At 38.0% G+C, this 18,276-nt stretch overlaps 1 protein-coding gene across 2 annotated transcripts in view; it reads right to left on the bottom strand.

Moving 5' to 3' along the window:
• GRID2 (glutamate ionotropic receptor delta type subunit 2) overlaps nucleotides 1-18,276 on the bottom strand; it is a 736,139-nt gene that overhangs the window by 290,478 nt on the left and 427,385 nt on the right. For both annotated transcript variants that reach the window (XM_072861988.1, XM_072861989.1), the window contains one exon: nucleotides 1,691-1,896. In XM_072861988.1, coding sequence (XP_072718089.1) covers nucleotides 1,691-1,896 — 206 coding nt within the window. The remainder of the gene's footprint in view (nucleotides 1-1,690; nucleotides 1,897-18,276) is intronic.

The raw sequence follows: 18,276 nt of genomic DNA, 5'->3' as shown, positions 1-18,276 counted from the left end.
CCTGCTGTCAGTTTTACCAGTCACACATCACATCCCAAATAAATGTTGTTATGCTGGCAAAACCTGTAATGTAGCGCCTGATATGAGACCCTCTTCTTGAACCCCACTCACAAAATAAGATAATGACCTTTCCTGGGGGGGGGGGGGGGGGGGGGGATTGTGGGTTTGGTTTAGTTGCATTTTTGTTGGTTTTCGGGGGTTTTGAGTGGCCAATGCCAAAGAACTCTAAAATAAATTGTTTACTTTCTTGACAACACATACATGGCAAACTCAAAAGATGACAATGACTTTGTTACTATGCTTGAGTGTGTAAAAATAGATGATAAAGAAAGTGTATTTTTTTAAAAAAGAGTGTTTCTCCTTTGGAACAATACAGGAGGTTTTTTGTTTCACTGAGTTATTGTAGTTAGAGCCCTGAACCCTGCTGCTTTCAGGTTGAAATGTGAGATATCTTACCATGCTGCTTACTGAAAAATAAAACATTTGTGACTTGGGTGATGAAAACAGTGCAGAACAATCTAAAACATGCTCACAAATTGTTTATATCTTATAAGGCACTGCAGACATTTGGATAGAGCAGCAAACCCTCATTACTCAGAATTAGCAAGCTTCAGTGTGTAATGAGGACAGTGGAATGCCTAGCCAAAAAAAGAGGGAAAAAAAAGAAAAAAAAAAGAAAAAAAAGCCCTCTTCCAACTAATGTTCCTAAAAGGCATTCACTTGAGATTGCATATGCAGAGTTAGTTTTTAAGTCTCAATTTCTGAAGACCTAGGCAATAGGAAAGTATAAGAGAAATGTAATGCAAGTTACAAATAGATCCAAAGAGAAATTATTGCAGGGAGAAAGTGTATTTCTACAGAACAGAAACCAAATATATTTTAAACCATTGGTTGATGATGAAGAGTATACATGCATGTAAAAAAAAAAAACAAAACAAAAACAAAACAAAAAATCCCCACAAACCAGAAAAACCAAAACACACACGCATTCGAAACAGCACAGTGCTGTGTAAAAAGAACCATGTTATTAATTTAATTACACAAGTCATAGTTGAATGCGATATGCAAGTCTTCCGTCTCTAAATCCTGAACAGCTTTTTGAAAATTCTGCCCATATTGCTTGCAGCTTTTGTTTAAATACATAAGCATAACTTTAGCCTATCATCTTAAATTCTTCATTCAGGACCGATCCTTCATGAATTTCATTACCTTACTACTCCTCAGTGGTACATAACAGATCGTTATTGAACATTATTTTATATAAAAAATGAAATGCCAGTCTGGTAAACACATTTTGTCCACAAATACATATTTTATGTATATCTAAATAATAATAAAATTATTGTCAGTTGTAAAGATCTTTTGGTAAGGGATACAATGAGCAAGGAAATAGCAATACAATATCCACGAGCTTGAAACAGAAGTTTGAGGGCTAATTCTTCTGCATATTTCCTAAATGCTTTTGCTCATGCAGAACGTAGTTATACTGTTCTGTATGCACATTTATAAGCATGAAAAAACATCCTTGCATGATGATCTTGGAAGAGAGAATATTTAAATTTTTAGTTGGGGTTTTGGTGGGGGTTTTTTTTGTTTAATTGTTTTTATGAAGTCAAATAAAATTAATCTTTTGACAAACAGCTGCAGTCTTGGTCAACAAACCAAGAAGTTACTAGTGATAAACACATACCTCTGTTATGAATGATTTGGCTGTTGAGGGGTTCATTACAAGAATAGCCCGTCTCAGAGTGTCCCGGTAGCGGTTCAGTTCTTCTATTCGCATGGTGGCAAAAAGCCCCGTGATCATTTTATTGATGTTGTTTTCTACTTTCTGCAATGCTACATCCATTCCCTGTTGAGATACTTTGTCCAAAAACTCTTGTATTCCACGGATATCTAGGAAAATCAAAAGCCAAACAAGATGTTAATTGGTAAGTGGAAAAAAGACACAAATAACAGTTCAATTCATCTCACAGAAGCGTTTTTTTTCAGTACCAGGTAGACCCCTATGGGCATTCACTGAATATTCATTGGAGCTCTTCCTGAGCTATGCTCATGGCATTTCTTAAAGTCCTAAAAGAAGTGAAAGAATGGCCACACATCAGCTATTGTCCAAAAGAACCACTACAAAACAAACCTACAAATATTTCTAGCAGTTTTCCTAATTTGGTCATCCAATCATCATACTTGTTCCTTATTTTTCTTAAAGGACTTTGACACTAAAATCCATAAAGAACAGTGAAGCTATGATGACTGTAACACACAGTGCTTCCTTTGAGTGAGGGTTGTCAGAGGGCAACTGAAGGGGAGGAAGGTAGGAAGCAGATTGTTTTCTTTTATGGGACTCAAAATTTTATTATTCACTGCAGTGCTATGTAACTTAATGTATCTAGGTGAAGCTTAGGCTGTTCACTCATCAAAAAGTCTTAATGTTGTTCTAAATTGCACAGCTATTTTTTTCCTTCAAAAACAAAACAAAACCCAGATGTATAGTTGCAATGGTACTGCCTGCTCTCTTCTGATACTGCCGCTGCTGGCTGAATTTAACAAGTTCTTCCATAGCAAACTGCTCTAGCAGAGCTTTCTGTCTTACTCCAAGTAAATCCTCCTTTAAGAATGACTTGGAAAGGAAGAGTTGATCATCAAAATGCTAACTGTGTTACCACCTAGCTTGTAATATCTTTAATGTCTCTCCTAAACTGGAATGGCTGGTTACTCTCACATTGTGATACTACCTCAAGCTGGTCCAAGGCTTTGAAAGGCCTTTTCCAGTAATGAATTCCAAAAGGGTGAGCAAAATGCTTGTTTGTTTGGGTTTTTTTCCCCTGCTCTTTTGAATGGTTTTGTCTAAAAAACCAAACTTTGAGCTTAAAATTTAAAATCATTCAATGACTTCACAAGTCAGAGCAGGGTCTCCTGGACCTCAGGAAAATCCCTCCAGCCTCACTGAGTCCTTGCTATCTGACCCCTGCTCACCACTGCAGTTTCTCAATCTTTTTTCTGGAGCTAAATCACCTGTTCACCAATGTGACTTCTCCCCCTGGCAGTCACTCAGACCTGCTCTCCCAGAGGATATTCAGCAGGACAACCTTCCTTCCCCGCTGGCATGCCAGCCTTGTGCATACCCACCTGATCTCATTTAGGGGAACAAGATGCAGCCTTAGAGCCAACAAAACAGATACCGTCCAACACAGGCATCAGTTATGGAGGGGGGAGGTGGGGGTGGGGAAGGAAACCAGTAACCCAACATAAAAAGGAATTCCTGAAGAAACATTTCTTTGAAAATAAAGGTTCTTCAAGTTTTGGAGGGCATTTGTGGTTAAAACCCACAAAAAAAAAAATTTCTCCCGTTAAAATACCAAATCTGGGCTCTCCTAGGTGTGTGGTGTTCAATCTCATCCCTGTTGGATTGCAGTTCCTGCTCTGCTTCCCTCCTACATCCTTGGTGCTCTATCAGTTCCTTGTCTCGATCGCTCATTTTCCAGGGGAACGGTCAGACCTGAGGCCACAAGGCTGATCATGCATCTTTCTTCACGAAACATCTTATATTTGAGAAAGCTTCCAATTAGATTTTCACAACTGCTTGGCTACTCTGAGATCTTTCATCCTCACCTGTCATCTTCTCCTACTCCCTGCCCTTCTTATACGGGGAGGGGCGGAAGGCTCTATTTAATCCTAACATGGGATAAGTAAATATGGGATGGAGAATGTCAAAAGTGTTCATACTTTTGGAAGCACCTAGATGCAGTTTGCACATGATGCGAGAGGACAGCAGAAGGCTGGAAAGGAGGGATGCCTGAGCATGACAGACTTTAAACAAACAGCCATAAATTCTACCAGGAAAGGGCTCTTGGTTGGTCCTGAGGGTGGTCTGTTTTTCAGGTGATACAAGTAACACTGTGCTGGCACATTGTGATAACGGCTCAGGGTAACCTCAAGACAAACCACAGAGAACAGTGGAGCATGTCCCTGTTTTAGTTTATCAGGATCACAGTAGCTACATTCTCATAGGAGTACACTGACAGGTGGCAGCTTTTAGAGGAACTGAAGTTCATTTTAAGACCAGAGAAAATAATGAAAATCACTCCTTTTGAGAGAGTGTTTGAGAGACATTTTGAGAGAGACTTCTAAAATTTTCCCCCAAAACTGCCTAGACCCTAGCATCCTCCGCTAGCTGTCGAGAGAGCAGTACTACCAGCACTCAGCTATGGTCAGTCCTGCAAATGTGAGGCAAATGTGGCTGGAGGTCTGTGCTGCAGAGCAAGAATTATGTGACTCCCCACTCCCAGCAAACCATCAGCAACATGACAGAGAAACTCGTGTGATACACCCTTGAGAAGATTATGGAGATGTCACGTGGATTTAACATGGGAACTATGACGGTGAAAGCATAACATCAATGCAGCTGGGGTCTGGCTAGTAACCACGGCAGATGCACACTACATGGCCCAAAGGGAGCCTAGCAGGAATGGGTCTGCTAGGAATGGGTCCAGACCTGATGGGTCTTCAGGGAAAAGCTGGAAATGCCTGAGCTAGAAATCTTTATGCTGACTTTGCTGGAAAAACTGTACCAAAACTACATTCAAGCTTTCCTTTTTTTCCAAGCCTAGTTAACACTCTTTTTACTGAGCTATACATTTGAGGATTTGGGGGGCCCAACACACTCTGAAGTTTAAAGATTCTGAAAAACACAGGTGATTTTGAGATTTGACTTCAGGTTATAGCAAAATAAGGTATCTGAGAAGTTCCAGGTTTCACAGAAGTCCAGCAGCCCTATCAAGAAGATCTGAGGCTCAGACATTCACACCTTGATCTGCTTATTTTCGGCCACAAACAGTAGCATAAGGAAAACAAAGTTTAGTCTCCATGGTAGAGAAAACGCTCTGCTTGTCTTCCCAGCAGAGATGTACTAACTAGAGATCATTACAGATAGCCATCCTCCTCTGGCACCAGATTACCAAGATACTCCAAATTATAAAGAAATAGCCATGTAATAGCTTATAATCAAACAGTCCACAAAAATAATGTAACAGGGTTAGTCTTGGAAATTGGACTGTCACAATCAGCAAGTTGGGTTTCTTGTCTAGAGCTCTAAAATACCAAGAACTGGAAGGAAATGGCGTTTTAGTCGTTTAAGCTATTTTAGGCATTCAGCACTCCAACCCCATTCTTCAGACACTGCCGAAATACAAGTATTTCTAAACACTTGAAGAATAGTTTAAACACGAATAAAATACAGCCTTACCCTAAAAATAAAGTTCCATAAGAGAATCAGATACTAATTACAGCTTCTGTTTAATATCTAAATCAGGAAAATTAAATTCAATCTAATCAGAGATGTTAGAATTTTTTTTGGCACTTTAAATACCAATTTAAGAAGCAACAAGATTATTTAAACTGCTACAAATATGCCTAGTTTTATGCAAATGATAAAATAACTTCTTTCCACTTTAACTCCTTCGTTCTAAAGTTCTTGAGGCTCACCCACTCTGAGAGTTACTCAACATCCAGACAAATGGAATAAAAACTGGATAAAACTGACCAGTTGGAGTTAAAATTATGGAAGTACAAGGAACACATGTAGATGGGATCCAGATACACCGTCAAAATATCAGGGGGAAAGGTTACTTAGGCTATGAAAGCCTTTTTAAAAACTTAAATTACATAGCATAAATCCATATATTCTTCTCCAACACCAGAACAGGGTAGGCAGGAACCACCAAAGTTTTATTTGTCCTTTCGAAACAAGAACATAATTTCACTTGACCTGAATTTATAAACACACTGGAGTTATGGGTTGATATTCTGTATAATCTGTGTTTTCCCAGAAGCCAGATTATGGGATCAAATGGCTTTGTTCGCCACTAATATCTGCAAATATAAACAATGAAACAATTATATTGAATCTTCACCAAATGAAGGGCCAAAAGGGACAGAGGTCCAGTATTATTCTACAGTTCTGCATTTATTAGATGACCATGCCAACAGTATGGTGCTACGCGTTTAGGAAAACAGCACCATTCTAATGGAAAAGATACCAAACCAGGATTCACAAAACTTCTTTACTACTTCTGCCTTTGGCATTGATACAACACAAAGCTGTGGGCAGGAAATAAATACAGACTTTGCTTATACCTCATCTTACCCAGCAGAAGAATGGATATTGGTGATACCTGCTGCTATGAAACAGCAGAGAGCACATAAAAACACCCTGCTATTTAAATCATGATGCAGCAATATTTCAGCAGCAAGTCACTAGCAATGATCATGTTCAAAGCGTATGCCAAAGAACAGATACTGCCACTGAACAGGCAGCATTATCTTTCCTGCATGGATTGTCTGAAAATGGCACATATCCACACTGCACTGTGGAATCATCTTTCTAATAGATAAACTCCTTCTGCAGAAAAATCTGGCAAGCAACCTGTGGCACAGATGGCTCCACTGCGGAGACACAGGACTGTTCATGTCTGGAACACAGGTGTTTCTCGCCCTGAATTTGCTAGCCAACCTGTTGCCCAGCCAGAAGATGCATTTCTGTTTTCTATTTAAATCAGATGAGTCACAGTCATTTCCAGAAATGCAGAGGAGCTGCCCATTATCACCAGTATTAATTATTAATTACTGATTAAAGCCCAAGTTACCACATAGAGACAGATCAGGGCAGGAGCCAAAAGTTGCTATCTCCTCTCCCAACTTGTCACTATTAGTTAGTATGACATTTTCTTTTTTTTTCACTGTACAGCCATCACTTCCAGTCTACACACACATGCAGAAGAACATAGTACCATTCTGCAGTCAGATACTCAGCATCAGCTATAGGGTTAAACCAGGCTGGAAATTTAAATGAAACATTACCAAACATTCTCTTTTTAACCAAAATTGTGGCCGATTTAAGAGATTGTGAAGTTGGTTTTGAAAGTCTAATAAACAAGAGCAAGGCAAGCAAAATTTATCAAGGACTGTTGGAAATGACCTTCCCTGACTACCAACACATAACCATGTCACCACAAGGCAGAGGTCTATAGGGAGATCTTATGCTCTGCACTGCTGGCACACAGAAAATCCAACACTGCACACACCAGACTACCTGCAGCCACAGCTGAGGTGCATGTGCAGAGAATCCTGTGTAGGTGAGCACAAGGGCCATGGCTTCCTAAGCTCTGAAAACCTGACTGATATATTCAAATGCAGGTACTCAGTGTAACACAACTCAAGCTGAGATCTGAATTCAGGTGCCAGCTTTGCCACAGACTCGTCATTACTGTGTCAGTTATCATGGACCTGACATAAGAAACAACTCGGGAAATGAAGCACAAGTCAAATTGCGTGCAAGCACCTAAACCCACACTGTCTTTTCATTGAACAATCTTTTAGATACTGGAGAAACCACAAGAAACAGGTACGTATCTTAAATGCTGTTGCAGAGCATGCTCAGAGCAGACCTACGCATCCTTCACAGACTACGGGTCCTATACCTAAATCTCCTTAAATGACCAACCCAGCAGGAACACTCAGACCTCACCTAACACAAACAACAGCACCATTTAACGGAAAGCTCAGCAGTTGCATGGCAGAAAATACGTACAGCCAGGTGATTGGGAAAAGGAGCCAGTATTTTCAGGAGATCAGAAGGATTTAAAATACGCAGCTTTCCTCAACGCCAGGTTACGGGAGAAATTGTGGTTTTGATCTCTTTTCATTGAGGTCTCTACACTGTATATATGACATCTCATACAAGAATATTCCTGACTTCCATGACCTAATCTTAATATAAACAAATAAATTTGTTCCTTCCACAAGGTTGTTTGTTTGTTTGTTTTTTTTAATCACTGGATCAGATATTCCTCTCGCTTCTTTGCTCTCTCTGGCCCTACGTAACTTTCCTTTGCCATCTCTGTTTCTATGCAGAGGAATAATTTCAGAGGGAGCAAGTCCCCTAATCCATCCTGGGGAAAGTCTAATGATCAGGACATCCTAGAAGAAAATACTTTGGGGTTCAGGCATCTCGTATAGGAAAGCCAGTATGTATATGCAGTGAAGATTTTATAAGCCATCCAAAATGAACAGCAAATATTACATAACTCACATGCCAAATACTTCTTATACCCTTATTAAAAATGAGAAATCTACAAGTTAGAAGTAGTTGCAAAGTTTCTACAAAGTTTTCAGATCACGCTATGACCAGGAGAAGAGAAAGATGACACTATTCACCAATGGTAATAAATTTATCTATCCAGCTCTATCATTGTATTCCACCTAAATTACAAGGCGCTCATTGTTACTCAGCACTTCCGTTATCTCAAACCTGGTTTACAGTCATTAGCTCATCCTCCCTCTGATACCATTTAAGATCTGAGAACATTTTCCTCACAGTATCCAGATGACAAATACCAACTGATTCAGCTGTGGCAGTAAAGGTGAATGCACCTGTCATAAATATTCACTGGCTGATTTACACAAAAGACCACTTTATTTGTACAGTTGATGAGAAAAGCCATTGTATAACAAATGACACTGTTCAAATTCTTATCAAGAAAGCTTTATAAGTCTAGCACAGTGATTCTTCCTTACACAATGATGGCTAACATGACAGCAACTATTAATTATGGAAATACACTGCACACATGGGAGATGTACAGCTCTGGCCAGACTCTGATGGTGCCACTGCTCTGCTTAAAGCCTTGAGCAAAGTGTTCACATTCCCATGCACATATTTATTAACATGGTTAAGATCTAGACTGAGGAAAACAACAATTTAGCATGATGATTCAATAACAGTCCTTCATCCTACTTTCACAGCAGCGGGATTCCCTCTCATTAGTCAGCTTATATGTAATTCAGTGAACGTATAAATTAAAATAAACAAAAAAACCCATCTACATCGCTCTTTTGTATTAGCATTTGGGAACTGAGAGGGAGCAGTTACCTGAACTGTTTCAGCTGGATGATCTAGCTTCAGAGAGTATAGCAGTAGTTCAAACTCACTATAAGTAAAGCTCAAATTTTTAATTACATATGAAATCTCATTTATATTATCAAAATTTCTGGAACCTAGAAAGTGGGGATGATATTTCTTGAGGGAAACTGAAAATTTGTAAATGGTGAGAATGACTGTTTTTTCCTCCCTTGCTTGCAATTTTCTGAAATTTCACACACCCAAAAAAAAGACAACAAATTTCTTAATATCATCCAGTTGAGAAAAAGGAAGAAAAATACACTCATATACTTTTTTCATTTTTGAAGATGTTTCCATTTCAAACTGTAATAAAAATAAGTAACTTCAGTTTTGTTGTTTGATATGAACTATTGTGGCACTACTGAAATGTCTATGTAATCCTTATTTTAAAGGATCGTCCAAAGGTCATTTACATTAGCTACTTTTTGTTTCATGCCACATATCAGTTATTGCAGATTATCCTTTAAATAAGAAAAATCAATATAGGTACTCTCAAGTAGCTGAATCAATGTTGGGGGAGAGATAATAACTTTTCCAGTTTTCAAATCCTGCAAGACTTAAGTTTCCAACCTTACTGGCGATTGACACAAGATTTTTCCTTTGAGTTTCTCAGTTTTCTAACTGGAAAGAAAGGAAAAAAAAGAAAAGGATAAAAAAGATAAATAAAATTGAAGCTAGAACTAATCCTTCAGAGCATCAGCTGCTACCTCAGCTTCTCAAAAATAGAAGGGGAGTCAGATTGTGATCACCCCTCACTCATGGAGGCTGACAAACCAATAAATTCTATAATCACGTGCTTTTGATTGTATAACCTGCTTTCCACCTCTTCATTCAATTTCTTTTTGACTACAGTTTGCATTAGAGATTTCCAAAAGGCTTCTAGGAGTTGCCTTTGAGTAAAACAACCTCTTGCAAAGAAATAAATTTTCTCTGCCTAGTGCCTCCAAAGATGATAACGGCTTAGAGCTTAGTGCTGTTTATCTTCAGCATTTACTCTCCTGTTAAAAATCATGCCAAACTTGAAAAATTATACTTAAATCCTATACAACTGTACAACAGAGCTCCATACCTCTGCCTAGATATATGCCTTTATTTAATAGCAAGTAATCTATACTTCCATCTGTACGATACACCAACTCTCCCTGTAGGTCCCTACTGCTCCCTGTTGGTTTTCATAAGCATGAGGAACCATGCATCCCTTTCCAAGGAAGTGGCGGGGAACAGCAAAGTGACTGTCCTTGCAGATTTCCTGGTAATAAACCAAGTGTGACTGTGTGTTATAATCTTGCTTAAGGCAAATTGTTCTCTGACTGTTTTATCAATCTGCTCCTCAAGAATTTTTTCATTTGATTAAAAGTTTACACTATAGGAACAGGAATATTTTATGAGTGGACTGGTGCTGTGAAGAACATAAGCTATGAAAGCAACGCTGATAAACTAAGATTTAGAAGTACTGTAATAAATATTTTCTAGCTTTTTTCTGTCTCTTTGCTTCCTCTTTTTCTTGACTGGTTAAAACTCTCAGAGAGAAGTTTTCTTTTCAATTTATGACACTACCTGACATTTACGATGCTATTATGCCTAACTCATGCTTTTTTTCCAATGGTGGTATAATTTCTTCTATTCAACATGCAAAGTACTTTGTTCAATAGTTTCCTCTTTTGATAACTGTTCATTTATTTAGCTGCCAAAATATCAGTTTACAAACTCAATTTTAATACTTCTGAGAAGATATTAAAACAATGTGTTGAGAGTTGAAAAATACTTAGCAAACAGTAGTGGAGATCAGTGCAAAGTTCACGTATTCAAATATTTTTAAAATAAGTCACTTTTCTGACGCTTGCAGTCTGTGCATATACGAAAGAAATCTCATACCTCTACAAAACCTCAAGATAGCACCTCATTTACAGTGATTACCCATTACACAGGTATTAGGAGAACATCTACAATTTTATTTCAACCTCAGCACTGAAATTCTAGATATAATAAAAAATTTGGTCCTCCTTCCTTACTAAGACAACACAGATGGCTGTCAGGCCAAGCCTTCGAATGCTTTATCCATTCCATTCTTAAAGACAGCAACATGAGCGAATGACAAACCCTCTCTTACCTTTCTACATATTTTCTTGTAGCTCCTGGAATGCATTTCCCCAAGTATTATGTGGTTAAAAGGCAGAAGCATGGCCATAGTTTCACTAGAGAAATTTTATAGAATAGTTCAGTTATCTCAGAAGTTGAATAATTTTAGGGTCAACCGAAATAATATCTTCAATTTCCAGTCGTAATGTCAACCAGCAAAAGCAAGTTGTTACCAAAGTTCTCACAAATAGCTGCTAACTTGCAATATAATTAAGTGACACATTACAGTTACACAGATGAAAAATACATGTTCCTTTCTTTATCTGGATGACATAATAAATACTAATGGAAAAAAGAAAAGTTCAATAATAAGCTTGAATTAATTATATGTTTATTGAGGCACAGTGAAGTAAATGAGTACGGGAAGTTGGCAAAGAGCCAGATGAGTAATAAACAATTTTAAGACTGTCTGGAGACAGACTTGAGAATATTATAGTCATCAGGCAGCTGAAAACAGCCGCAAGGTAATTATAAGCATTTGCAATTGATTAAAGAGACTATGATTCTTTTATGAATCTTTATTAAACTTGCATTAAAACTTTAAATTATTTGAAAATGTTATGGTTTCAAGCACATCTTTGTCCGTGGTCATCATATATTTATTTCTGGATAATGTGTATGCAGGAAAGTGTCAATGGAATTACTTACTTTATACGGTTTTTAAAGGAGATACTAGGAATCCAGGGCCCATACATACAGATGGGTATCATCTCATAATATCACCCCTCTTAGAACACAAGAGGCAGCCTCTCTGCAAGCAACTCACAGCCTTTTGAGTTCCAGGTATAATCCCTTCTTTTCCAGGATCTTTAAAGAACAGTACTCCCATTCTATAGTATTATAGTCAATTTATTTGAAAACAACCACTTTCCTGGGGTTAGGGATGGAGACAATGCTCTCTTTTATCTTCATAGTTTCACAGACCTCTCTACTTAGGCAGGAATCCCCAGTAATACAGATCTCACTGCTCTCCTCCTTGAGATCGTATTTTATTGTCTTTCTCCAAAATCCTCCCTCAGATAGAGTTTGAGACATCTTTTTAGTGATGTGACCAGGTACCTCACACCACTGCCTTCATCCTTTCCTGGTACACAAATAATCTGAATCCCGTGTGCATGCTGAGGAGCAAGAGGGGAGATCCATGAGGAAGTTTCTGCAAGACAGATACCCTCTAAACTGTTTCCTACTGCTAACCTCCTCCCTTCCCTTTCAGTGAATTACTTCTTCAACCTCCATTTGCTATGGGAATGCCTCCTTTAGCGTCACAGAACAAATCCCGTTCAGAGCCTTAATGCTTGTTTTGTTTATTTTCTTTACAAAAGTTAAAATTAAATTACCATCTAAGAGAATGTCAAATATCCATTACCAAAAATACGTAGTATTAGCAGGAAGGTCAAAAAACTGTAAGCAAAGATATCTTAGCCCTGGAATCAGTAAATATGGCATAAATCAACAGTGATGGTTGCATATCAAAGGCATGCTGGGTTGAAATACACAAGGTTAGGCCAGATATTTGGATAGAGGAGTGGGGTTTCTTAACTATTTTTTTAGTATAAAATACAGAAGGGTTCTAAAATATTACTGCCACCACCACAAAAGAGAACAGGAAATATGACAAAATTCATTCTCCAGAAAAAATCTTATTCCCCCAACCTTATCTAGATAAAGCGCAGAACATTTCTATCTGCTTTGGCACCAACAAAACATTAAAAATAAATGTTCTTCAAACAGCTAGACTTTCTCCCTTTCATCTTGGAAATGCAGAGATACCTACACACTGTAAATTGCACAAAATTCACATTTATGTTCTTGCAATGATTGACTGGTTTCTTCATAAAGAATTTACTGCTACAGAAAAGTATCCACATACTCCTGGAAAATACAGTGAACTGTAAACTACCTGAAGAGTAAGATATGAATTACAAAAGCTTGACCCTTGTTGATACACCACGGAGATAAAAACCAACAATATGCTAGGATTCTAGGTCCATTACTCTGCTTATATAGCCTGGGCTCACACATTCAGATCTCAAATAACTATTTCATTTGTTTTCCTCTATGATTGAATGTGTAAGGGTCTTTTTCATGTTACTGTTTGGGACTGGCCACTGTCAGATGCCAGTCTGTGGGTGAGGCAGGATTTGCTGTTTCAAACTGAATTTTGTTTGCTTTTAACTTGAAACCATAAAGTAAAGATGTAATAACATGGCAAAGCTTGCTCAAAACATTTACAGATGTCACTGGCTCTTTTTACAAATCTAAACTTTGCAATGTCCAAAGGTATAAGTTGTACATTTATAGTGTCCAGTCTGAAAATGCCTTCACTTAAAAGGGTGCTGATGGTCCTAAGGAAGAGTTCAGAGACTTAGTGGAGGAACTGCCCAGTCTCTACACCAGTTTGTAAGACGGAAATGCACAGCTGTCCTGCTTTCAGCTGAGATAGAGTTAATTTTCTTTATAGGGACTGGTATGGCGCTATGTTTTGGATTTGTGCTGAAAACAGTGTTGATAATACAGAGATGTTTTAGTTGTTGCTGCACTAGTCAAGGACTTTTCAGCTTCCCGTGCTCTGCCAGGTGCAGAAGAAGCTGGGAGGGGACACAGCTGGGACAGCTGATCCAAACTGACCAAAGGGCTATTCCATACCATATGGCGTCATGTTCAGTATATAAAGCTGGGGAAGAAGAAGGAAGGGGGGACATTTGCAGTGATGGCGTTTGTCTTCCCAAGTAACCATTACGCGTGATGGAGCCCTGCTTTCCTGGAGATGGCTGAACACCTGCCTGCCCATGGGAAGCAGTGAATGCATTCCTTGCTTTGCTTTGTTTGCGTGCGCGGCTTTTGCTTTACCTATTAAACTGTCTTTATCTCAACCCTCGAATTTTCTTACTTTTGCTCTTCTGATTCTCTCCCCCATCCCACCAGGGGGGGAGTGAGGGAGCGGCTGCGTGGTGCTTAGTTCCTGGCTGGGGCTAAACCATGACAACAGCTACCCTCTGCAGCACAATGATCCTATAGTTTGAGCTGAGCAGTCAAGAATAAAAAGAGTAAGAGCCAATTTGGCTGCCTAAATGAAGTAAATGTGGCTTGTACTTACTGTGTGGATAGTAATTTTAATAGCAGGTTGAGAAAGGCATCAATCTATTGCATAGTTTTGCTGCATTTCATGCCACCCACTCTTTAACTGTGCAAGAAGACTGTCCTTAATGGCATTTGAGAGAAGCGCAGAATTGTCCTTGAACACTTAATATCCTCATATGAAATATTCCTAAACAAAATCAGATTTCATGTCCTGGGCAGGCCATTATCTTGTTTTACCTCAAGGAACAAAACACACTGAATACAAGGGGATTGACAGCACTATTTTCACTAGAGTTTGATGTAGATCATCCCAGCAGAGAGCAAGGATGGGGGAAAAGACGACTTATCTCATTCTGATTTTCACAAGTTCATCTGAATTTATACACTAAAGGTAGTGTTGTACCTTTAGTATACAATTGTAGTAAATTAAATACAAACACCACCTAAGTATGCTCAAGTTAAAATGTTCATTTTTCTTACCTCCTCACTCATTAACTGTTACTGTGTGTTAGCCTCACATTTGTTACTGGCAAGGCTCTACCACTGACAAAAGACTATGGCTTTGCTAAAATCTTTCACTAGTTACTTCAGCTTAACTAAGTCAACAGCAGCAAAATACTTTTCTGATTATTATCAAGGTGTCTTTTGTTTTGTTTTGTGTTAGAATAGTCAACCTATCTACAATTTTACTTGGAAAAAACCCATCAGTTAAAAACTTAGATGTCAATTATTTCAGAAATGCATTTCCACATCACTTCTTCAACACCCAGCTGGTTATGACTTAATGAAAGAATTGCTTCTTTCAGAGACTTTAACTTTCTTTGTTGGTAAAGAACCTTTAGGTAGACTTGAATCTTCTAGCATTTAGATAGAAGAAGTGTTAAAATGTTAAAACTGAATATACTTGTCTACTTATTTTCAAAAAAGAATTTGGGAGTTTTAAAAAAGGATAACATTGGGGAAATAACTCTCAGACCTGCAGAAAGACACATTTCCAATTACAATTCTCTAACTGTCTGATAACGAAAAGGAATCTATGATAGACTGCAAAATAAAAATCAAAAGCAATTCAATTCATAGAATTAGAAAACAATGACATTGATAAATTGACACATAAATGGTTGCAGCCTCTTTTAAAGGTGCAAGGGATCTGGTTTAGCACAGTATTTACTTTGGATTTGAGCCCAATTTTACTGCAGGAAAATTTATTTTGGATATGAAAGGCACATTTTCTTTCACAGAATGAAATTATCATTGGAAATAATTTCAGTAATACAATTGAAGTATTTTGTTATAAATTGTTAAGTTAAATCACTATACAAAATAATTTCTCAGAAAGGAAAGTATTGGAATTCTGCTGGTTGCTGGAACCAGTCAGTCTAACAGCGTTTTCGTGTTTTCTAACTTACAAAAAGATGGCAACAATGGGAAAAATAAAGGATTAACACATATCAGAATCTATATTCTGATTACGTCTCAAGTGCCATTTAGTGCTATGAAGACATCACTTAATGTTATGATACACCCCTTGAGGAGGAAAGATCACCACATGCAAGAAGAAAACCCACCAGGGCAAGAAATTGCTCTGTTTGCACAAGTGTCAGTTCTGCAGAGGACTGTGTAGAACCTATCAATAATCTCTTCCTAACACTAATTTAATTCTAATGCAAGTGTTGATCTCGCACCTACTTTAAGCTTTAATACTAAATGTTACATTGAAATGTCTAATATTAACTGCTGCATGCAGTTAAACTGAGCAAAGCTTCCAAGCAGAATTTGATTTTAGGTCTGTATGAGCTGAGAAAAGAAATAAATCTCATACTGCAGCAGATCCTCTCAGGCAAGCTGAGGAATGGGATTGGGATCTTCCAGAGGGAATTGCAACCACCCTTAGCTGCACTGACACTTTGACCAACTGGATGGCTTACCCCTGGACCTCCACCCCATGTCTGCATGTCCAGTCTTGATTTCTTTCTAAAACAGGCACAGAAACTAAAGCTAATGTCGCCTTCCTCAAGCACTTCTGTGGCTCTTGGGCCAACTCTCTTATAAAACCCAAACTGATGCTGGATTTTTTTTTTTTCCTAAAAGTATTTCACATCTATTGACCCATCTAAATGAATGGCTTTCTCAAACATCACAGAAACATAGAATAATTAGAGTTGGATGGGACTTCAGGAGGTCACATAGTCCAACCTCCTGCTAAAAGTAGGGTGAATACTGAATTCAGACTTCTCCACTCTATAATCCATTAACAAGTGATTCCAGCTCCTCTTTTCACGCCCTGAATTTCTCTGCCCCTCCCTCTGTGCAAGCCCCTCTTCGGTCAATAAAGAACCTGGGAAGAGAAAATGTGCACTGCTAACATACTGGAAATGTTTTGAGTATATCAATAAAATAGCAGGAAAAGGGGAGAAAGTGACATAATTTGTTAAGATTTATAATAAGTTCCTGGCAAGATTGCTCTCTAGGGACTGCTAAGAAAATAATGTCATTGCAGGTACAAGGAAAACTACTGCCATAGATCAAAAACTGGCTAAGAGAATTAAGAACAGGCAAAATACTGTGTCAAGCCTAATGATTTCACCTGAAACAGGGTAGTGAGGAATTAGAGAGGCATTCCAGTACGAGCAAGAAGAGGGATTGGAGAGACAGAGAACAACTCTCACGGTAATGAAAATAACAAGAGAGGACTCAGGTTGCAGGTGGTGATCTGAAACTTCTGCTCTCTTGTTCCTTATTAAAAGTGGAGGAGGAGATAGCCAATGAAATCAGCAACATAAAATTTTATAAAGAAACTGTAGGAAGCATAAAGAGAATATAAAAACTGCTTGCTGCCCTAGGATGGCTGTTGAAATCAAGGATTTAGCACAATTTAAAGAAACATTATACTTTTGCACAGATAATATTACTATTCAGAGTTACAGGTTAACTCAAAACTGAGGTTGCATTTAAAATCTTTCTGTTCCTGGTATTAGTCCCAAACTATGCACACACACAAACAAAAAGAAGAGACAACACAAAACCCAAAAAACCCTCACAAAATCCCACCCAAAATACCCAAACCACACAAATTATTAGAAAGGGGACCAACTGCTCAGTATATACTAAATGAAAATATTCCCCCCACACACACCTTTTCCTGGTGTACGTGTTAGTGACTGATCACTGATCAGAGTCAGATTACCAATCTGTCTTGGCCACCATAGCATTACTTGTAGTCTACTGAAGTCAGAACACCATAGAGGCTGGTACAGAGACTTAATATCTGCCACATCACGTCTGGGGATGATGTGTCACTGACTGAGCTACTGGTCTGAAACTTATTCCTTGCAGGCAGACATCTGTGTTACATAAGTCACACCATAATGAGATTCTTACCCAGAAATCAAGGACAAAATGACATGGTATCTGAACTGCATTCTCAAATTAAATAATGAAAATTGAATAATTTCTATTATACTACTACTATTAGAATAACTACTATTTACAAATATAATTATTTAAAAATATTATTTATAAAATTGGAGGGGTTTAGACTCAAAAATATATGCAAAAAGTTATCTTTTAGCTGGCAAGATTATGGTCTTCTTCATAGGTACACTGGTACTTAAATGCACAAACTCATAAAACATGAACAAAAATACTCTGCTGCAAGCTTTTTGGATGGCTTTTTATGTGTGTGTTGCTTATCCTATGGCTGGTGCTTTTAGGTGCTGCTTTGTTATAAATAGGAACTCTCCTATTCATCGTTTTCTATCTTTCTAATTTAAGAATTTATTATGTAGCCAGGGAACAAAAATCAATAACACCTGACCTGAATGAACCAGATATTATGCATAGCAAATCGCTGAAGTGAGCGTTTTTCCATAACTTGAAGATTTAACTTTGAAAATAAGTTTTAAAATGTTCATCCAAACCAGTCATGATTACTTATGAATAATGGATGCATCTGAAGAAAATAGGTCTGGTTTCAAAGCAATTTTCCATAGAAAAAAGATCATAAAATTAGTTAGATAATACACCTATACTACAGAAATCTGTCCAGCTCTCCCCTCAGCCATAGAAAGTATCTGTACCGAACTCAGCTGAGTCAC

The sequence above is a fragment of the Ciconia boyciana genome, chromosome 5 (assembly GCF_034638445.1).
Source record: "Ciconia boyciana chromosome 5, ASM3463844v1, whole genome shotgun sequence".
Classification (NCBI taxonomy): Eukaryota; Metazoa; Chordata; class Aves; order Ciconiiformes; family Ciconiidae; genus Ciconia; species Ciconia boyciana.
The sequence above is the reverse complement of the archived record's forward strand: the minus strand, read 5'-3'. Positions and strand labels throughout refer to the sequence as shown.